The 24,039-nt window shown below is 36.8% G+C and overlaps 2 protein-coding genes across 2 annotated transcripts; one reads left to right on the plus strand and one right to left on the minus strand.

The window, feature by feature from the left end:
• Window positions 1-1,702: 1,702 nt before the first annotated feature.
• On the minus strand, window positions 1,703-24,036 carry LOC105338492 (transcription elongation factor SPT6). Its single transcript, XM_011443640.4, has 35 exons — window positions 23,916-24,036; window positions 23,395-23,595; window positions 21,230-21,423; window positions 20,594-20,786; window positions 20,289-20,373; window positions 19,894-19,987; window positions 19,261-19,347; window positions 18,947-19,135; window positions 18,281-18,382; window positions 17,952-18,041; window positions 17,641-17,780; window positions 17,133-17,359; window positions 16,610-16,739; window positions 16,147-16,297; window positions 15,739-15,834; window positions 15,404-15,502; window positions 14,884-15,027; window positions 14,337-14,579; window positions 13,847-14,059; window positions 13,257-13,394; window positions 12,239-12,534; window positions 11,728-11,935; window positions 11,397-11,544; window positions 11,069-11,217; window positions 10,531-10,671; window positions 10,298-10,404; window positions 10,060-10,148; window positions 9,824-9,939; window positions 4,601-4,723; window positions 4,030-4,190; window positions 3,650-3,840; window positions 3,398-3,466; window positions 3,040-3,206; window positions 2,725-2,884; window positions 1,703-2,403 (listed from the first exon to the last, which is right to left on the minus strand). The coding sequence occupies exons 2-35, from the start codon at window positions 23,576-23,578 to the stop codon at window positions 2,174-2,176; spliced, it is 5,154 nt and encodes a 1,717-aa protein (XP_011441942.3). The 5' UTR covers window positions 23,579-23,595; window positions 23,916-24,036; the 3' UTR covers window positions 1,703-2,173.
• Window positions 5,008-8,940, plus strand: LOC105338491 (uncharacterized). The gene is made up of 2 exons (XM_011443639.4): window positions 5,008-5,626; window positions 7,782-8,940. The coding sequence occupies exon 2, from the start codon at window positions 7,786-7,788 to the stop codon at window positions 8,314-8,316; it is 531 nt and encodes a 176-aa protein (XP_011441941.2). The 5' UTR covers window positions 5,008-5,626; window positions 7,782-7,785; the 3' UTR covers window positions 8,317-8,940.
• Window positions 24,037-24,039: the final 3 nt, after the last annotated feature.

The following is a 24,039-nucleotide window of genomic DNA, read 5'->3' on the forward strand; positions in this document are numbered from 1 at the left end:
CAGTTTCAACCGTTATCCTCCCAAACAGGCACTATTTATTTTGTTATACTGAATGTCTTAATTTTGAAGAAAATTTTACTGCTTTTATATAGGAATAACGTGAATTCTACAGCGAACCGTACGCGCATAATTTTCGCGCATGTAACAATTTTTATTGTTATACTTTCATGTTAAATACTGAAATCTGATTGGTTAAGACGCAGTTAATAATATTTACTATTACCCTCAGCGTTAGCAACGCACTTGGCAACGGGTAACATTAAAAAATGTTACATGCGCGAAAATTATGCGCGTACGGTTCGCTGTAGAATTCACGTTATTCCTATATAAAAGCAGTAAAATTTTCTTAAAAATTTTAGAAAAGACATTCAGTATAACAAAATAAATAGTGCCTGTTTGGGAGGATAACAGTTGAAATTGACACCCCTCGAAAACCATTGTCAACCTCCGCTTTGCGTCGGTTGACAATGGTTTTCTCGGGGTGTCAATTTCAACTGTTACCCTCCCAAACAGGCACTATTTATATAATGTTACCCGTTGCTAAGTGCGTTGCTAACGCTGAGGGTAATAGAAAGGATTATGAACTGCTTCTTAACCAATCAGATTTCAGTATTTAACTTGAAAGTATAACAATAAAATTTGCCTACGTACAGAATATTGTGATCACAATATGGCCTTGAAAGTGATCAAATTGGAAAGGGGATCCAAATCTTACAAGTATTATCAGGGTGTTGCTAAAACGCGGAATGGAAAACGGAAAAAATACTATGACGTTGAAGGTGGCTCACTACACCGTGAAATATTTCATCAAATCAGCAGAAAATTACTTGATTATGATCATAATGAAGAAGTATTTAAGCCTAATAGATGATATGCGGTTCAGAAGCCCAATATTTTATCCACTCATCTACGACGATATACAACACACTTGAACGATATAAACAGTTTAACAAAGCATTAAAATCGCCATCTTGTGACGCAGTGTCTTAAAAAGTATAAGGGTAGGTGTGTGAGGTGCACACACGATGATTAAATAAGCTATTAATTTAAAAATAACTTTTGAATTATTTTCCATTTGTAATATTGTTGGAATGATAGTGTAGGGCAGTTAGTTGAGCGTTTGGTTGTGTTTTTCATGACTTCGAACCTTGTATTTTAGGCATGACATCTTCTTTACGTTTACCTACATGATTGTATAGTCCTGAAACTTAATCCGAATAGAGCGCTGGATATGTTGTTTAGTTTGATAAAATGGGACTAGTGGTCAAAGCATTTAATGTTAATTGAGAGAAAATCCTACACTTTCTAAATATATAAAATTGAATATGAATAAAAGTTTTAACAATATTAAGAATTTACAGTAAGTATAACATTTTCCGTATTCCATTCCGTTCCGCTTTCCGTTCCGCGTTTTAGCGACACCAATATTTTCAAAGGGCTAGATAAATAATGGCAGGATAAATAATAGCAACATAACAAGTAAAAAGGACATGCATTGCCAAAATATGGGGGATCTACCCTTCCCCTTTCTCATTTTCCACGACCCTTGCTGCAAAACCTGCCTTCATAGACGTTATGTATTTATATAAACGATAGTTAATCTGGCTGTAATGAAATGCTTGTTTTATATATCAAGGTACAAAGTGAATGTGCACACACATAAACAATTTTTTTTCTACGTAACAAATTTTACATAATAAAATTTTTATTTTATATCTTTATTTTTGACCACATATGAAATCTGTTTTCATTCACAGTTATAAAAGAAAAATGCAATAAATGTGATACAATGTGAGCTACAGACTAGCCTGGCTTCTGTAGAAAGTTCTGCATTTAGAAAAAATCCCTGTGGACATTAGCTCTTACAAACAGTAATACTACAACATGTAAGGAAGGTCTACAAAGTAGGTCATCAGCTGTCCCACTCATGGGTCAAGGTCATGATCAATCCCTGACCATCCCCACACAAAGCACTTCTCACCACAAGAGCTGACTAATCACCACAAGAGCTGACTAATCGCCCCCGAGGACTCAAGTATCCATTCCTCCTCCAATAGGGGAGGTCTTGTAGAAAACATGGCGGAGAGTTCTCTTTCACTCACTTCATGATTTCACATAAATATAACACAATGTACAAATATCTGTTCTGTACAATACATCAGCCCCCCACAGATCATCGCTCATCAAACAGGGGGGTAGAGTCCCCACCCCCGTATCCTTCTTGTCGAGGGCTGGGTCGGGGAGAGGGTCTCACGCCCCGGGGGCTCTGTCCGTGCCTGGGGGTGCCCGGTTTGGTGGAGCCCGATCGCTTGGCCCACATCTGGGCAGCCTTGGCCCAGTCCATCCCTGCTGCACTTGGTCCAGCCCGGGGGGTCTGCCCCTGATGTTGGGGAGTGGTGGAACCTAAAACAAGAAATATGTAATAGTTATTTGAAGTGATATTTTGTGAAAGGTAAGAAACCATCATGGTGGGAACTCTTCATATTCATTGGATTTTCTTTAATTTTCCAATTAAGCAGCCATGGAAGATAACTACCTGCTTATAGAGACCGTATAAATATTCACAAAAGAAAAACGAACACCTATTAAATGAATGAAGCCTTGGTTTTAATGATATTTCTTCATTATATGAAGGATAAACAAAATCTAGAATGAAAAGTTTAGACTCATTTTGCTTCAAGGAAAATTTTAAACAGTGTGACAACCTATATATCAACTACTCACCAATCCTGGGTGTAGCTTTGGGGGTTGCTCCCGGCCACGCTGGGGTAGTAGCAGCCCTGGGGGTGGGCCTGTATGAGGGAGTCTGGGCTGTCTGATTGGCTGGTGTTGTCATTGGATGTGATGGGGTCATCATTGGAGTCATCATAGGTGTTCCCATTGGCTACAAATATTAAGTGATGAGGTCAAAGGTCATGCCTCATTCATTCCTTCTGAGCAATTGTGATATGGCATGAGCAATACTCCCATATTCATCTTATATCATTGAAAATTGTAATTTTACAATTGCCTTAAAGCTAGAGATTAAATTGAACTGACCACATTAAAATTGGTGAAGTTTCCGGCCACTTGAGGAGTAGCCCCTGGTGTGACCCCAGGGGTCATCCTGGACACTCGAGGTGTGGCACTGGCAACCTGAGCCAGAGTGTTGTAGATGTTGCTTGGCAACCCTGCAGCAGCTCTCTGGATTGTTGCTGCATCCACTCCTGTAAGGAAACACAAGTCAATTTGACAGAACGTTTTGTAAGAAAATCAAGTCAGTCAATTTGAAGCCAAGTAAAGATACAATGTTTGTTGTTTCTAAACCATGATTCCCTTTAATTGATTTAAAGTCTTAGAAAGTCCAAAAACTTAAGGCTATTGTAAGTCAGAGACTTTGTTCTGTGACAGTTCTTACCCTGAAGATTAATGCTGGGTGTGGCAAAGTTGGAGCCAGGGACGGGGGTTCTGGCACTGGCTGGGGTACCTGTCAAAATGTAAGATTCTGTGAATCGAGGGGGTCAGTGTGAAAATATGAAAAAAATTATCCACTTAAACCACTGGAAGAGTATTCACATTGGTCTAGTTCTAGAAAAATCATACTTAATAAAGTATATTTAGAATTTACAGTGTTTTAAACATATAAAAAAATATAAAGTGGATGGTTTACCAGGAATGGGGTCCCTGAAGTGCTCCTTGAACCAGCGCATCAGAGAGTTTAGGGAGTGGAAGTTCTGCTGACGATATCTCAGTCCGTCCGGGGTGATGGAGATGTATTCATGCCGTGGCTTTATTCGGGGCATGTACGATAACATAATCTTCCCGGGGTACTGCTTTGTGAGGGTCAGGTAATAGGGAATCCTGAAAGAGATACCTGTTGCTAAATCCATCTGGAGAGTGATGCATGAATATAATGTCAGAACACGCAATTATCAAAGCATCAATTCCACAAAGATTTATAGCAATTGTTAAATATAAGATAAATCAAATTTGACAAAAATACAAACCAATATCTGACTAAATATTTCCACATAAAGGAATGAACCTTACCTGGAGGGTCCCTTCTTTTTCTCCTCCAGGAGGATTTTCTCTAAAATTTCACGCTTTCCTCCATCTGACTCCTTGTAATACTTGAAGTTCATCACATCTCGGGCAAAGGCTGCCATTGGCTGAATGTGCCGAGCGATGATTTCATCCAAGTCTTCAAATTCCTGAAAAAACACCATACTTCATTAAAACTTAATTTTTGTAATTTTTTTTTTAGGAATTAAAAAAAAGTCTTTTTATTTAGACTTTTGAAGCAAAACCCCAGCCTTGTATGGCAGACATTTGTGTTTACTGTAATTTTTCTATTTTACATGAGTTTAAAATTCCATAATACCTCTGCTTTGTACATGTATCAAACTATCAAACTGTTTTAATGTAAAATCATGTGTGCCAAACTTTTGTTACTATTACTTGTAATTCACAACTGTCAGAACAAATAATAACGAGATTAAAAGCTCTGTAAAAGATGCTTTTCAAAGTTTTCTACAGATAACAATTCCTCCAGTTCAGTGCGGATGGACAGTATCTACCGGTGACTTGATTCTCCTCCACCCTTTATTACTTCTATACTGACCTCTGAGCCGATGAAAAGGGAGGATCCCAGACTGAAGGCGTTCTCCTTGCCTTCCTCGCGGACGTCTATGTGCTGCATTATTCCATCCGCCACCTTCCATGTGACTGTCAAGTGATCCGACCCCTAAAAAAAAGGTCAAACAAAAGGTAACAGACATCTAAAATTACTAAAAAATTATAATATTGCTCACACTTCATTTCAATTTTAAAGTCATTCCTTAATCATCCTCACTTGTGTACTAACATAGAGTCATCATATTCAGTCTGTATATGGATTTTTATTTTTAATTTCTATCTCTATCTAAATCTTGTGTCTTTTGTATTTTTAGACTGCATAAGAAGAAAAGCTCTATATAAAATTATAGGAAAATGCCCAGCTTTAAAAATACAATATATGGATTTTCCTTCATTAAATAAAAGTTTATAGCTAAAAAATCACTGACATCAGAAAATTTTTGCTGATCTGATGGTTAATTTGTTGACTATCAAGCCTCCTTAATGAGCGGACTGGTGAGGTCAGGGCCACCCTCGGGAGGTCAGGGCCACCCTCAGGAGAAAGAGGGAAGAAACCGGCACAGGGCCACCCTCAGGAGATAGCGGGAAGAAACCGGGACGTTTCTATTGCTCTTTTTCTCACTAGTCATAAATCATAACCACATCAAGTGGTAGAAGGGTGGAGAGATTTTTTTTTTAGAAAAGTATATAACATATCTCACATTAAATAATAATCTTCATACATATCATGAAGGAGAAAAAGATATGAACACAGGTAGGATATTACACCTGTGATAATCACAACTTGACGTTCCACTTGAGTGAACATAAGGTTTTTAAACCGCTGACCTTACACTAAAGGAATATCAACTCTGTGGGGGTTAGTTTATGATTTCTCAGAGGCTACACAAGTTCTGGGGCAATGTGTTTGTGACAAGATAAACAGAGATTCCTCTGGTCGGAGTCTGAATGTAAACAGGCTCCTCACTCTGCCGGGAGTCAATGAGGGAGCGAGACAGAATCCCCAGACAAGGTAAGTGAGTAGCTAGGCTCTCGGTATAGCTCAGGGTGTGACAGGGCACTAACACATTTAACTGCTTCACTTATTACTCACCACCTTATGTGCAGTCAGTTATATTGTAAACCTCCGTTAACATCAGTTTTTTTTATTGCACACACTATGTTTTATTGAAGATTAACTCCATTACTGTAATATGAAATTGTTTGTTTCAAAGTGAAAATAGCTAAACAGAAAGAGAAATGGATTACATCACTGGAAATGTTTTTGTTGATATTGGAGAATCTCTCTCTCTCTCTCTCTCTCTCTCTCTCTCTCTCTCTCTCTCTCTCTCTCAGATTGCTTTATTTTTTTGTCCCACCTTTTTACTATTAATAGAACCCAGATGAAACTAGATTACAACCTGTTTTGACTCACACTGAGGAATGTACAGTAACAGTTAGTTTGTGAATCTGACTGATGACACGATTCATATCTTAACACTCATCCATCTTCTCCATCATTATGTTCACCCATTTATTCTTTTACATTTATGCCCAACACTTATCCATTTTACATTCAACAAAAAGATAATAAATACATGTTATTATCTTATGAGCAAAGTACAAATACATACATAAATCTAGAAAATGTACAGGGTATTTCCAAATTACACATCATAAAAATATTTCATGTTGTGAGACATGACCATGAAAGTACGTGGCATGCTTAACAATAACAAAAATATCTTCAATTCATGTGGATTTATTACTTGAAGTCCTGCTCTGTATTGAAACGTAATCTGAAAACATTCAAACACAAGAACTACTGTGGAATCAATAAAATTCGTGGGGGCCAATTTTCGTGGATTGCTGAAATTTCATAGGTTCTTGGGGTTGTAGTTTGAAATTCATGTATTTTCTTATACCTACTAAAGGAAATATGACTTCATAACCCTAATTTATTAATTCGTGGAGGATGTTAATTTGTGGTTGTGATATACCCATGAATTCCAAGAAAATTGAGCCACCATAAAATTTAATGATTCCATAGTATACAGCTAGAGACCAAGAAGCTGCATGCCTGGTTTTATTTACAATATAGAAGGCTCACTCCATACATTCCAAAGTAAACAACTGAACTTCCTGAAACAGGTGTTCACATATTTGACCTCCACAGAAATATTCCAAGTCCTTTAAACAAGTGCTTAAAACTTTATAATCAATACAGTGGCAACTTAGTTGAGCCCCAAAATACAATGAATATACTTGGACATATGCCCTCAGTACGCAACTTTAAACCACACCTAATTTCAAAATTTTGAACCCTTTTGATAAGACTTTAATATAACAAGAGATGTCTGTGAAACACTTATGCCCCCTCCCTTGGAAACATCCACAAAGAAAACGAACATAAACTGCAAATAATTGGAAATTTTCTAAGTCCAAGGATCATAACTCTCTTTTTTGAAAATTTCACAATCAATTTCGTACCAAATTTTGAACTTGACCTAGATATTATCATAATTAATCTGTATACCAAATTTTAATATGTGCAACTTCTGCCAAGAAAATAAACGGAAACTGCAAATAAATAGAATTTGTCTATGTCCAAGGGGCATAACTCTGTCAAAAATTGCTCTATCATACCCAAAATCATAGTGACCTAGATATTATTTAGATAAAGTTGTATACCAAATTTCATATTAATATATTTATCTTCTGCAAAGAAAATGAGCAGAAACTGAAAATAACTGGAATTTTTCAAAGTCCAAAGGCCATAACTCTGTCGAAAATTGCTCTATCATACCCCAAATCAAACTTGATCTAGATATTATCATGATAAACCTGTATACCAAATTTCATTTCAATATGTTTATTCTCTGTGAAGAAAATGAACAGAAACTGTTGGTGGACCGCCCGAGACAGACAGCAGCAAAGCAATATGCCCTCCCTTCTTCAAAGGGGGGCATAAATAGGGAAAAATTAAAACTGGGCAAAAACAATTCTACATAATGTGAATTTCACTCAAACATTCAACCTTTTTTCTTGATAAATGATTGTAGAGTGGACACCAATGACCTCCCTCCATATTTTTAAAGATCTTTATTTCTGCAGCTGCATAGTTGTAAGTCATTAAACAGGCATTCTTCACCGAAAGAAATCCTTGAACAATATTCTCTCTTTTCCAGGAAGATGGGAAACTGCAGACAATGGAGCCTGATGCTGGTGGTGGTTGTCATGGAGATGGTTGATCTGGCCTGTGATTGGTTCTTCTTCTCCCAGCTCCATCAGACAGACGACAAATATGTAACACAGAACATCCATCTAAAGTGGCTTGTCCTGGCCTTTGGTGTCGTAGGAACCTTTTCTTTTATATTTGAAATAATTAACCTGGGTTTTGAGGTGTTCTCTGACCGGGGTCCCTGTCTCTATGCTGACACTGTCTCCACGGTAACCACCTGGGTGGAGGACGTGCCCCAGATCTGCCTGGCACTGACCGTGGCGATCCATCAGCGGAGTCTGATCCACTGGATCCAGTTCGTGAAGGCCGCGTGGGCCCTGATGGAGCTGATCGTCCGGGGGGTGGGGCAGTGTCTGTATTGTTGTGTAATCTCGGAGAGACACAGCAAGAAACTCAACTACTGTGTCGCCGTGTTCAAGTTCATAGCACAAGTCGTTATCCTGGGATGTACTATAGCTGTGTTAGTACATTTATTGAAGTAGAGGGCGGTACCAAGCTCAGTGTAACAATAACTTGTTGCTATCCTGGCATGTACTATTGCAGTGCTAGTACACATCTTGATTAATAAGAGGGTGGTACCAAGCTCGTGCACAATGTCTTGTGGCAACAGGAATCTCAGTGTGAAGATAAATGTAATTCATGTTGTGGATTGTGAATATATCTGTGCTTTAACAGTCAACATACCAGTCCCCTCTGTCTGACATTTCTGGTACAGATGGGATGTGGTGGAATAGTTTAAGTCTAAGTCAGAGCTTTCATTGACTTCATTCAAGTTTAGAGCATTACAACCAGATTTTACAATTATTATTTCTGACACAAATCAGAATGTTAAATATCATGCCAAATACTTTTTTATTGTATGTAATGCTGCATCCTTTATATTTTCATACAGCTTGATACTTTATATTGTTAAACAAATATAAATTGACCAAAAACTTCAGTACTGGAGAGTATGTTGTATGTACAGTCTTCATGTTGCTCCTTGGGGGCCCTTAATTGGTTAATAAAGAAATTGAAATTGAATTGTAGTCCTCAAACCAACAACATTTTTTTTGGACCTAAAACAAGTGTTTTGAGGACAAGATGCAATTTCATTTTTCACTTTATGCTTTTTTCATGGTCATTATTTTCTACACCTGTTTCATTACTAAGAATATTCTATATCTTCACCACAGCAACATTTCTCACAGAAGTGTTAGCTACAGGATAAGGAAAGCTTTTGTACTGCATCAAGGAAGGCAAAAAATAAATATTTTCACATAAAATAAAATCTCTCATAGTTATTCTTTCTATTGCTACATGCATATTGAATTCCAGGTGATATAAAACATGAGTTGTGCTTTCCTTCAAATTATATGACAAACAGTTATACTTGTTTTAACTCCATGGGACCAAGAAAAAACTTCAGAATATCCAGCGATTCAAAATACTGGGGTAAAAATACTGAAGGTGGAATAACACATCATCACAACATGGCTGACCTCTGCTCGAAACGACATTCGTTTCACTAAGATGATTTTATAGCAGCGATGTGCAACCTACTACAAAGCCGAGTGGATAAAATGTCGGACTTGTGATCTGTACATCTTGAGTTCGAATCCCGCAGGGGCTTTTGTTGTTACTTATTGAAGTGAATTTTTTGGATATTCATTTTTTTTTTATCCCCAACTGCAAAATTTTCGCTTATTTGACATGTACAGTCTATTCATCATTATATTTTTCATAATTATAAAATTACTGTTAATTTGAGTGACTTTTCCCAGGGTGTTATTCCACCTTAATACAGAAAATGAGGATCAGGACCAAATCACTGTGATTAATCCATGGAAATCCCAACATCATTGTTTAAGATAGCAAAATTTAACAAAATATTAAGAAAAATATCTAGATTGTACACTGTACATCCTGACTAATCCGCATTCTTTCTCTCTGTTTGTCTTTCCCCTCAATCTTTCCACAAATTTAAGAGAACAAGAAAGATAACTCTACCTTACTGCTGGGTCTGATAATTGCCTCCCCTTGATCCATACTCTCCAGGAGTTTCTCGCACTCACGATATCCCACATTGTGAAAAGAAGGATGTGCAATAACTCGCTTCACATATGCTGTCAAAAACAACACGGAAAACAATCAATTTTCTAATTTACTTTCAACCAATTTTTTAAGAGAGAGAGAGAGAGAGAGAGACAGAGAGAGACAGAGAGAGAGAGAGAGATGTAACCTACTTTGCCTGGCCTTGTGTTTCACTTTCTCTTCCTCCTTCTCCTTATCTTTGTCTTCTTGCTCCTGATCGTAGTACAGATCTTTCGGTGGCCTGTAAAAAGAATACACCACATAGAGTAACTAGCATTAGAAAAGGCCAACTGAACGTCCAAGTATTCAGGGCAATAAGCCCTGTTACAGTTGTCTTTAGAGAGCAGCAAGGAGACAGATCTTGTGACAGATTCTAACTACAATAATCACCTCCAGTTGTTGTCTCGGTCTATCAGGTCCGAGGATTTACTCGTCAGATCCACTTGGAACCGGTCGATGTCAATCTTTGTGATTCGACAGTGTATTGTCATTCCGGGCTGAAATATCAACAACCAGAAAATCAGTCTCTAGAAACAAACTCCCAGTGAAATGGCTGCAATTTATCTAAAAATCAATGAGAACCCTCTGATACTAGTCTCAGATATCCTTGACCTACGACTGACCTTGACCCTTTCCTCGGGGCTCTTGATGTGTTTGTCACTGATATTTTTGGTGTGTAGGAACCCGTTCACCCCGTTGTCCAGAATTATCTTGACACCCACTGCTGAGCCAGGACAACTTCCAGCGTCAAAATGACTCCACACCTGTGGAAGGTATAAAAATTAGACCAAGGGTTCTCACATGTTATCACATCTACCATGAATGAGGTACTGTAGTTTCATCAATATTCAAGGACACCAATTTTCATGGATTCAATGAATATCAAAGATTCAAGAATATATAAATTTGTAGACAATGATTCATCAATATACTAGTAATTTGTTATAAGAAATTGCACTTTAATAAAAATTTAATTTCGTGGATCATCTTGACAACGAAATCCATGAAATTGTTATTTAAAGAATACTGATGAAAGCACAGTATGAAAAGTAATCAAATTTTGCCATCAATCATTAGTTGTAAGGACTAAGGTTATCACATGAATTCATTAAGTCTTGTGAAAAAAAGTTTCCTTATCAAAATAGACAGGAGACAAGTTACCTCGCTGAGTTCCGGGAAGTCGCTTCGGTTACAGAATGGACATTGCCACAGTCCAGTGTCATCGTTCCTGACTGGATTAGCCTGATCCAGCTGTTCCCCCCGCGGGCGTCGATGGGCAATACCAATTACTCGACCAAGAACCAGTTTACCTATAGACCAAAGTTAATTTATAAATCATTAAAATATCGTTGCATCAACACAACATTCAATTTTACTTGAGACTTGTTAAGTATAAGAGTAACTTCTATATTGACAGAAAATATTAATTATATTCTTTAAAGTGTCTTCAACAGCTTATCAGTAAATGAAGTAACAACACATCACCTACCAACAAAGAAGGTCTCAGGTGTCTCCTTGGTGATCATGTTGAACCGCTCCTCATTGAGGGGGGACCTGTACGGCGTACGGAGGTCCTTGTAACGGTGATTCAGCTCAGCTCGGATGTCGTACAGTGTGATATGTTTATCTCCGTAACCCTGACGTATAGCAAGCAGCATCATGTAATTAATGGTAATCACTTGAGATTGTATCAAAAATGTATTTTATTGTACTCATTGTACATTATTTGAGCTAAAAATAAAATACAAGCATATTTGTAATGCATCATAAACGTGACTTTTAATAAGAGAATCAATAATTCCCAGAGTTCCCTCCCCTACCTGTCTCTCGAGCTCCTCAGCGAATGCGTCCAGATCCAGATCCCGCAGTCTCTCCGGACTCTCCAGGATTTCCTCCAGGGCACCTGCTGGATTAGCATCCTCGGCTGTGTCGTCATACTCTAGAGCATCTACCGCCATTTTACGAGCCCACTCGTAGGTCTCGGGGTGAACTCGAGATCCATCCAGGACCTCCACATACGAGTCTGTGCTGTAAAACACACAACCAGGATCTAATTAAACAATTACACTAATAAACATTGTAAAGTCAAGAAAACTACCACACATCTTAAGCTGGCTGACAAAACTGCTAATACAGAACATCAAAGCATATCCTTTAAAATGATTTTCATTCATGTTTGAAATCAATCAAAAATGATAATCTACATGTGCACAGTAAAATTGTTCTCAATGTTTTGTTAATACATGCCTCAACAAAGCATATTGTCTACTCAACAAAGCATATTGTCTACTCAACAAAGCATATTGTCTACCAGGGGGAATGGTGGCTCACCTGTCCATCAGGCTGAACGTGTCGATCTTGATGAAGCCGGCACAGTTAATGAACACCTTGGGACCCATGTGACACAGGGTGACTAGCTGGGTTCGGTTCTCCAGCCGAATGTTATTTTGTTTGAGAATCTTTAGCAGATGGGCTCCCTTTCTGGGCCCCAGTCCGCACACAAACTGTACGAGGGGTGCGGTGTGGGGATGAGCAAGGGCTCGGTTAATGTCCACACCCACCTCATTCACACGATTCACAAACTCCAGGGTCAGGGCATTCAACAACACGTCCTTGGGAATCTGATCCTGTAACAGACACACACAGGAAGTAAGTTTATAATCATTTCATCTTGATGTGCCCAAAGATTTGCACCAACACCTCAATATGATAATTTCTATGAAACTAAACTTTCTTTTCCATAATGTTATGAATGGTATAAAGAAGTCATCATGAAAGAAATAGAAAGATTAAGATTTAAAACGAGTACGGGTACGCGTACGTGTGTTAAAACAACACATACACAATTTTGTAATTTATCAGTTGAGATTTCTTAACTTGTACGATATAAATGCATACCTTAATCGACACAGTTTTGTGACATGAATTTATTTAACTAAATCCACATAAATCGTAAATTTCTTTTCAATTTTTATGCAAATAAAGTTTAAAAATCTATATAATGCATCACAAGAATATATTCACTCATTAGTAAGATTTTATTTTCTGCTACACGTTTGTACTTATGTGTAGACGACACTCTACAAGTTTAGAGAACGTGTAGAAACTCTGTCATCACAAAAACTGATGACGTAATATGCAAAGAATTTAGGTGATTCCCCTAGTTCACGTACACATACCCATACATGTTGGAAATCTCAGCCTCTCTAATATGTATATAGAAATTAATTTATTCTTCCAAACTGTTACAAATACCTAAAACTTACCTGTACAGGATGGTACTGAGACATAAGACCTACTTGTAGAAGTTAACTTACACCTCTATACTGTTACTCTACACAGAACTTACCTGATAGGGGTGGTACTTGAGACATAAGATATCCTCGTCGGGATTACACAGCTGAGCGAACTCAATGAGTGGATCCTGGAGGCGACGAGCCACGGATATAGCATGACGTAGAACCACGGGGTATTCACGAAAGTCACTCTGAAACCAAAATAAGAAGCTACAGTATAAAACTACCTATAACGAAATGACAGGGACAAATAATCTAATTTGAAATTATGGGATATTTTTTACAACAGAGAAATAACAAGATTCTGTAAGACTTGAGAGAAAAAAAAATACTCAAAGTAAGCATATTTGATTCAACTGTGTTTTGTTTTTTTCCTTATTGGTACAAAACTGCATCATATACCCATTAATTAAAAATTTGATTTCATCTAACTGTCAGGGATGTGACTGGCAGAGAAAAACAAAACACAAAATCAAACACTGATCTCAAGAATGACAATTTTGACTTCTAAAACTGTGCAAATGAGAGTGTCCGCTAATCTCATCTCCAGATTGTACATGCTCCTGAGACTAACAAATCGGTGGACATCAGTGTTTCCACTGAAAATAATCATTCCTTAATCGTACATCTCCCTGAGACTTACCTGCCCTTTGTTGGAGTTCTCGTACACCATGGCCACCTCATTATCCACCAGCTCCACATTGATCGCGGGCATCTCCGCCTCCTCCGTCAGTTCCTGGATTAACCGCTGGACCTCCTCCACGATCCGCAGCGCTTCTTTGGATTCTGCAGTCACAGCCACTACATGGGGCTTCTTTGTTGCAATGAACTCTTTCAGTTTGGAAAGGTCATTTTCCTTTAAAAATGATGTAATTTGATAAATTCAGAATTAAATGAATTCAGTTGATTTTGTAAGGTTTTTTCTTGTAAATATAGTGACAAATTTTGATGCTAAAATAATAACAAGATGAGACTGAAGCTTCTTAGTCTTTTTAGAAAAAGATAACAGAAATCTTTAAAACATAAATGTAAATGAAGATTCTCTACAGTTTTTTGGAAAAGTTTTACAATTTTTTTTAAACATTCCTATGGCAATGTTTGATCACTTCTTTTTAACCATAACTATTCCCTACCTTGCCCTTTCGGTCCACCTCCCTGAATGCGTTTTTCCGCATACACAGGTACTCCAGTCTTAGGAAGTCGGTCACCTGACCCTCAGCATCAATCAGCACCCCAAAGGCTGCTGTGTCCTTGTCGGTGGAGTAGCCGATCCCGAGGACACGCAGGCCCTCGTCCTCGTAATTGTTGTCCTCTAATTGTTGGTCTGCCTGGTACGGAGCCACCTTCAGCCAGTTATACAGCTTCCTACAGCATGCCTACAGACCAATCAGAGCAAACTTCAACAACAGCAACCAATCAAAAAAAACTTAAATAACAAATGACCAATCAAAACAAACATCAGCCACAAGCGGCCAATTAAAAGAAGCATTATGAAACCATGGAAAACAATAAAGATGATACTGACAAGAATGAGATATAAATTTCATATCCGAATCTATCTCAAGATTCAAAACCTTACCAAACTCAAAAATCAATACTACAGTAAGAAAAACAACTTTTATTATTTGCCTATCCCTCCCTCTTATATCCTGATACACATATAGCGAGTGTTTGTCTGACCTTAACAATGCCGTCCTTGGCCTCGGACAGTAGTTTGGCCCTGAGCTCCTTCTCCATCTGAGGGTACAACAGTTTGGTGAGGGCCCGCTCCAGAGCCTGACTTCTCTGTAAGTTCCACTGCTGGACCAAGTGGCTGAACTCATCCTGCAACAAAGCATTCACATTCATTGACAATCTGCAAATGTGACTTATCAAGATCTTACCTCTTAATGATTTTCCATATATTGCAAAACACATATATCACGAACAAAGCCAATATAAGAATACATAAATTACTTTATAATACCTCTGTGAATATTTTGTAAGTAACATTACAACGAATAAATATGCAATTCTATATAATGAAAATGATTTCCATGCTATCTGCCATTGTTAAATAGTAATTAAAACTATAAACTGGCGGTATTTATTAGGTATATGATATAAAATCAGAAGGCAATCCTCCCATTCCACTTCTAAAATTTTTGCACTATTTTAATTGACTGGTAAATATTGTATATAAATCTGTAGACATACTGACCCTGTAGTACAACTGCCTGATTTCTTCGTAGTATGTCTGGGTGTTCTCCGATTCTCCGTCGATAGAGAAAGACACGGTGATCAATCGATCTTCTTCCGCCTAAATTGCAGTCATTAACACATTTACATCTTATGATCAAGATTCAAACATCACACACATCAAATGAGCAATCTTCAAACATTAAAAACTCATATGAATTCTTTGATCTTTTCCATCCTTAAATTAAAATTGAAGTTTTGAATGAAGTTCTTCCTCATACTACATACTTAAATACATAGATAAAATTCTTTGTTCAAACTCAATGCAGATTTTCTTGTTTTCTAGCTGGGACTTACTGTGACGAGTTTGAGATACTGCTCGTCCTTCAGATCTCGGACAGGTTTGTTTTTGAGATACTTCATGCTGAAGCAGGTGTGAGACTCATCTATCTCCTGCAACACATCAAAGGAACTTTACATTTACAAAGCAAGTACAGGTATATAAAAATGTGCCATTTTATTTCAACAAAAATTAAGTGGTTACATGTAGTTAATTATGTAGAATATTGCACCTCAACATATCATCATATTTATTAATTTAATATTTTTGCATCATTTTTCTAGCCATCGTTTGTTTTCTTACAGTTTAATTTGAATTTTTTTAACTGAACGCTTAACATATTCCAATACATTTGTATTACATAATTGTTCATGAATTTGAGATTTTCCAGTGAATTTCTTGCCATCTCAAATCCAATGTTTTACCTTTATCCCTTTCTTGGTGGGTCGAACTGCTATCTTGGCTCTCTCAAAGTAAGCCTGCCTCACGACCTGCCGCACCGTGGGATCGTGGGATATCTGCATGGCGACCATATGACGCGCCCCTAGCAACACTTCCTCTTCTGTGGGGAACTGGCTACAAATAAATAACAAGAAACATTTTTGTTCACTTGGAGTGATAACTATCAAACTAAAATAAAGCAGGTTATTTTAATTGGGTCCTAATTTTGGCATTTTAAATGCTATTTAACTAACTCACACAAATCCACTTGTAGATAGTTATGAAACTGCCAAAAAATGTCAAAGATAATGCCCATACTGTCATAACATCATCAAACATTACTGCAACCAAAATGTAGCTATAAATACTCCTTGTACTGGGTCTAATTACTGAACTTCTCCTCGGCCAGTTATACCCCCCCACCCCCCATTTATTTTGTTCACCTACCTACAGATCTTCTCTTTGGCCAGCTCCAGCGGTTCTATGGGGTACTGCTCCACATCATGTCTCTGGTAGTTATCTCGCAAATTCTCTCCAAACTGCTCAGGGGTCAACCCAAACTTCTCAGCTATGTCATCTACAGAACAAACAAGACACAAGTAAAAGCGGAGTGATCTAGCAGGACACACACAATATAGCATACAATGACAGGAACACGGCTCCATCATAAACATCATTAGCTCATTTAATTTGTTAAGCTGATCATGTTTTTTGTTACCACAAGCATCTGTGCAATGTAAATGTATGCAGGAAATCTTTGTACGTGTACATATACCTAATTTTATATACTTTTACAAATAAAATTTACAACTGCTAGCTTTAATTAATCTTTTTTGACAGACATATATTCAGATTTTTAATTTTTGTTACTTATAGTTCTGACCTTTTTTTCCCTTATGACAGATGTTTTAACCATTTTTCCCATTATTTAGAGCACTGACCTATTATTTTCCATATTTAGAGCACTGACCTATTTTTTTCTCCTGACAGATGTTGTAGCCAGTTTTTCGTGTGGCATGTTTAATGGTGTCAGTTGGCTCGATTTCTGGTTCAGGCTCCGCCTCACCATCTTCTTTCTCGACGTCCGACTTTTTCTTCATCTGAGCCATCTTCATTTTGGGGATGTCCATGCCATAATACAGCAGGAAATGTTGATACACATCCTTAAGTTCCTCCATTGTCTGGACATTTCTTACTCTGTAACAAAATCATGAAAATACATTGATTGCACATTCTTCATATTAGCAAACAGTAAATCTGTTTTAAAAACATCGTAAGATGTTTATTAAGATCAGATTAGAATACAGATGTTAATCAAGTTGGACAGTCACAGATAAGGCAAAACAAGATTTTCTTAGGAACTTAATACCATGCATGAATTTAAACACAGCACCAAATAAAATAAGTTTCTTTGCCTCCCTTCCTAGCTATGCCCCCCCCCCCCCCTCTCCCCTCCCAAAGCTCTGCTCTCCTCTCACCTGTCTAGATCCTCGTCGGTCAGTGGCCGTACATTTGTTTCCAGGACTTTGTCAGGGTCAGAGTTCGTGTCAAACTGATAGTTCTGCATCTTCTCAAACAACTTGATTAAATTCTGCTTTCTGGTCCTGAGTTGTGTCCACTGGTAAAAACAGAAATAGAAGATAGAGTGTACTTATGATCCAACCAACACAAAGTTGAAGTAATAAAACCCCTAATACCTAAAAGGGTATTTTTTAACACAGAGAGAGAGAGAGAGAGAGAGAGAGCGAGAGAGAGAGAGAGAGAGAGAGAAAGAAAGAGAGCTCCCCACCTTTTCGTCCCACTGCCACACCTTCCAGAGGTCGTTAATGTTAAGGTCAGACTCCACATACTCTTTCCTGTAGAAGGCGATGAATGGAACCTACAAAATAATGCAACAACAATGAATGACTACCCTGCTTGGTACAACGTCAGTTCTATACAAAATTCAATAAACTTCATAGCATTAATGTTAAATCAGAACACAATTTTTCAGCTTCAAAATGCAATTCAAACATGATATCAAAGTCAAAACATGTTTACAATTCTAACCAGCATTAATGGTATACATGTATATAGTTCAAGAAGCAACTTTTAAATGCAAGCTGCTACTGTATCTACCTCTAGGTGCTGATTCCTCATGAAGTCAATGGCTTTCTTGATCTTGTTGATCATGGTAGGTCCCCGCCGATTGTAGGTCCCCGACTCCTGCTCTAGAAGGTTCTACAATCCAAGCATACAGGGTGTTAGGCTTGTTTATAGTAATATACTTAGGTTTTGAGATATGCCCTACATGCTGGGAGGTCGGAGGTGTTGAGAAGGCTTTTGTATAGTAAAATCTTTAGTTTTTGAGATGTGCCCTACCTGCTGTAAGATGGGGGAGTGGATAAGGCTTTTTAATAGCAATATCCTTATGTTTTGAGATGTTCCCTACCTGCTGTGAGATGGGGGGAGTGGAGAAGGCTTGTTTGTAGTAGTATCCTTATGTTTGGAGATGTTCCCTACCTGCTGTAAGATGGGGGAGTGGATAAGGCTTTATGATAGCAATATCCTTATGTTTTGAGATGTTCCCTACCTGCTAAGAGGTGGGGGGAGTGGAGAAGGCTTGTTTGTAGTAGTATCCTTATGTTTTGAGATGTTCCCTACCTGCTGTGAGATGGGGGGAGTGGAGAAGGCTTGTTTGTAGTAGTATCCTTATGTTTGGAGATGTTCCCTACCTGCTGTGAGGTGGGGGGAGTGGAGAAGGCTTGTTTGTAGTAGTATCCTATGTTTTGAGATGTTCCCTACCTGCTGTGAGGTGGGGGGAGTGGAGAAGGCTTGTTTGTAGATCCACTCTGACTCCTCCTCTATCTCTCCCTCCTCCGTCGGTTTCACTGGGACCTGTCGTAGCTGGAATCGCTCAGGCATGTCAGTCACACGAATCTCGTTATCCTGGTCTGTGAAAAATCCTCGCTCTATTTCTGATGGTTCAAAAGCCTGCAAAAAATAAATTTTAAAGAATAGACTGATGTCACAAACTAACACAATGATATCAATTTTCTATTTCCGTTGAACACAAACACGTGTAGCTGAATTTAAAATGATGCCCTTGGTCTTCTCACCTCGTATATTGTCTTCTTCTGACTCTTCTTCTTGCCCCCTTTCTTGGGCCTGGGTCTTCCCTCCTCATCTTCACCATCTTCATCATACTGGAATACAAATACACATACATGGATGACTAGGCTAAAATATAAAGGCATCAAACTTTGTCCCTGTCATTAAATCACCTCTAATCATTATTCAGAAACAAACACACTAACTTTCAATTTTACATGATTTGATAACTTTTATTTAAAACAACACGAAGAGACAATTCCTATTATTCAATATCTTATGTATTTACACCGCTTTCAGACCCCTATAATATCAATAAATCTCATTTAATTTTTCTTTTTAATTTCTATGAGTATGAACACTTTTCGACTGGGTTGTTATGATGGCATTAAACTTTGTCCTTAAATTCACCTCTAACCATTGGTCAGAAACAAGCAAACTCTCAGTGAAATATACTAGAAGGTCAGATAATTTTATCATAAAATTGAACATATAAATATAATTCCTACGTGGAAGTATTTTACCTATCATTACCACTTTTCAGACTCTTTGGTTTAATATTCGTGTAAAGATATCTTTATCACTTTTCATTTCCATGGGCATGTACACTCTATCTGTGCACTTTCAGGTATTAAGCTAACCTCATCTTCCTCCTCAAATTCATCCTCTTCCCCATAACCAAACTCATCAAAGTCAAAGTCCACTCCAAAGATGTCCTGGGCCTCTTGTAGAGCTCTGACAATTAAATTGTTTTTTAAGCACTCAACCTCAACAAATTTAATTCACCAACACAGTATTAGAGTGCATGTAGATGTGCATTGATTGTGTAATGGTAGATGACCAAATATTGTTAACTAAATTACTTTGGTTATTATATTTTTTTTTTTACATTATTGTCCAATAAAAATATTCATTGACCACCAAAATAAAATTCCTTTTTATATCTCAAAGATTTATATAGACATATAGACTATATTTGTGTTGTGAACTGCATGTAGATGTAGATCTGGAACAATAGTTCCTAAAGACAACTTACGAGTCCGAGTGGATTATGTGCTTCTTTTTCTTCAGTCTGTTTTTAATCGGCTCCCCATTTTCATCAACAATGAAATTATCCATGTCTGTATAGAGAATTTAAAATCTTTTTATTTTCAAATTGAAAATACATTCTACATAAAACCCATAAAACATTTAATGAAAATTTTAAAAAGTTTTGAGTTTTATCATTTTCATCATATATATTAATGAAGAATTCAAACAATTTTGAGTTTTATTGTCTTTGTTTTTAAAAATATATTAATGAAAATCTTCAAACAGAATTCAAATGGCTTTTATCTTTACCATCTTCGTCTTCTTCTTCATCCACATCGAGGCTGTCGAACTCGTTAGCGACTCGCTCCCGAGGGGCCTCAGAGTCATCAGCCTCACCGTCAAACAACTCGTCCGCGAGGGCGTCCCTCTCTCTCTCCTCATTCATTTCATCTTTATCCGAGTCCTCCTCATCTGATACCATTCGGATTCTTTTCAGTTTTGGCTAAAAACAAAACAAAAATACATTAAAAATAGTATATCTGTCTTGATGTTTAAGGCAACTTTTTCTAGATTACCTGTAAGGTTTATCTGTTTATTCTTTTACTATAAATATTCGGTGAAATTCTAAGAAAGTACCAGCCTTCTTTGTCATTACAGTGAATGTATAACATTCGGCTGTGTGTTCTAATTACCAGTTTTGGTAGAAAAAAAACTTCCGTTGAATGAAGCACTCCACTATATATAGTGTATCTTTGGACTAGTCAGTACCGTAAAAATTGTGCTAAATCAAATCTTATATATGCCATACACCCCTCTCTTTTTTTCCAATACTTTACATTGAAAAATCAATGTAAACTGTATTACACAAATTTAATATTACCAGTTACAGTAATTAGTAAAGAAATCAGACGTTAATGGATTCTAGGTGTAACCTGTCCCCCTTACCTTTCTCTTGACCTTGACCCCCAGGTTCTCCTCAATAAGGTCGTAGTCCTCATCTTCCAGCTGGTCGTCTGACTCCTCTGAGTCCTCGTGTTTACGTTTCCCAGTCTCGCTCCCTGACTCATCACCTTCTTCCTCCTCTTCTTCGTCGTCTTCATCTTTGATGAAGCCCTCCATCTCCTTCCTTATTTGCTCCTCTGTTGTCAAAAGAAAAGTCTACATCAAATACAACATCCAAAAAAATTTCTGCAGAAAATGCATGTCATTCTATGGGTACATTAGTGTGGCTAGGATGTCATTCTATGGGAGCTTTTTGAATTGCATTTATATATGATATTCTGTTCCCTCATCATAAACTACAAAGTGATGTTGACCTAAATCAGGGATGGGGTAATTGAAAAAAGTATTTGTAATTGAGTGTAATTAATTGCATTTTTCAAAGTAATTGAAAGTAATTTGTAATTGAGTCTGTCTTCAATTACAAGTAATAAAATGTATTTAAATACATTCCAAAATTAGTGTGTATTTTCAATTACTTTTCAATTACATCTCAATTACTTTTTTTCCAAGTTTAAAATATAAAAAAGGTGTCTTATAATGATAAATAGATTTTATACATGTTTGGCATGGACTTTTGTTTACACAATAATTAAATGTCCCATAATGTTTCATATACCGGTATTTATACAGCATAACACACTGCCCAGGGCAATAGGTAAAGATCTAATTTTGTGGAGGTGTGAACTCCTCTAATACCCAAGAACCCCCATTGATTTTAGACTGAAGGGAGTCAAAATATCTCATTTTTGTGAATTATAGCAATTATTATTTATATATGATATCCTGTACTGCCGAAAGTTGTACTTTCTGAATAAACATAGTTTTAATATGTGAATAAAAATTAATTCACTATAGAGAAAATATTATTCAGAACCAAAAATGAACTGAATGGTACTCAATGAATTTAATGTTGAAGAAAATTTTTCTAGAAAATTTCAAGAAATCTGATCTGAACTGAACTATACAACCTTTAAAAACATAACCATACATAAAGTTCTGTATATCGTAATGCTGTTAATATATGTATATGTTCTCAAGATTAAAAAAAATTAAACTAAAGTATTTGAAATGTAATTAATTACATTTATCAAAGTAATTGAGAGTAATTAATTACATTTTCAAAAATCAATGTAATTGTAATTGCAAGTAATTGATAAAATTGTCAATGTATTTGAAAGTAATTAATTACTTTTCAAAGTAATTGACCCCAACTCTGACCTAAATGGTTTACCTGAGAAGAAAAAGGACTATACATTTATAGTATTCTGTTGTTACCGGTAATTGCTTTTGATCTCCTAGATCATTCAAATTTCTTACACTTGAGTTCATGTACTAGGTATTTTCAATAGGTAAGAGTTATTGCAATCTGATCTATACTTAATTTTCAACACATCAAACATCCTGTAGTCTATGCAGACCAAAATACTAATATAACAGCAGATCTGTGATTGTGTTCAGAAATAAGGTAAATCAGTCCAAACCTAGCTCAAGTATACAGTAAAACTTGGTTATAGCGAAGTCCGGGGGACTAAGGAATTCACTTCATTATATCCGTAATTCGTTATATCCATATATTAACAAATTCGTAAGAATAACTATAGCAAATTTACTATATATATACATGTTTTTTTCACCAGACTATAATTTTTGTTAATTAAGGCTTAAAATAAAAATACATCACTTTGATACCTTTAATAATTGGATTATGAAATGAAAAATATTTATGAAAATAAATTTATTCAAACTATTATGTTAAATGGTGGTGCAAACTTTTTAACTGTAAAGAAATTCGTTATAAAAGTGTTACATTTCGCTATTATTCACCTCTATGGGACATAACATCTGTTCGCTATATCCGAGTTCGTTATAACGGTAAATTAATGTGCGAGACGTTAGTTACAGATTTAAATAATGTGTGTGATGTAAATTACAGATCTTATTCATGTGTGACATGTTAGTTACAACAGATCTAATTAATGTGCGAGATGTTAGTTACAGATCTGACTAATGTGCGAGATGTTAGTTACAACAGATCTAATTAATGTGCGAGATGTTAGTTACAGATATAATTAATGTGCGAGATGTAAGTTACAGATCTAATTCATTACCATCTTCTTCCTCTTCATCCTCTTCTTCACTATCAGATATGATTTGTCGACTCTTCTTCTTGGCTTTTTTCTTTGACTTTGTTTTCCCTTCTGCCTCACTGCCCGATCCCGAGACATCGGACCTTCCCCCTTCATCTTCAGAATTAACATCCGACTCCTCTGCTTGGTCCTCCATGAAATCCATGACGAGGGACCCCTTATCTACAAATAGTAATGTACAGTGATTCTCTATAGCATAAGTATTGATAAATGTATCACGAATCAGACGATTCACGTTATAAAGTGGAATGACATAAGTGACTTAGATTTTCTTTACTGGTATAGCTAAGTGACAAGTACCATAGATACTTCATTAAGGAAAAGAAACAAACATTCAATTCTCTTTTTTGGGGAATATTCACTTCACTCACTTCAAGAACAATAAGAGAGCCCCAAATAGCTTTCATTACTAACCATTCTGTTATTTGATAAAAATAACATTTATACCAAACAAAAACTCTAAAACCAGAAACATTAATTACCAATTTACTCCAAGGAAATACAAATATTTTTAAAAGCACGCAATGTAAATCTCTCTCGAGTCTTCCTCGACTTTTTTTAAACTACAGTGTCGGAGAAAATTTTACCTTGATTCTCATTGGATAA

Source organism: Magallana gigas, chromosome 3 (genome assembly GCF_963853765.1).
Source record: "Magallana gigas chromosome 3, xbMagGiga1.1, whole genome shotgun sequence".
NCBI classification, from domain to species: Eukaryota; Metazoa; Mollusca; class Bivalvia; order Ostreida; family Ostreidae; genus Magallana; species Magallana gigas.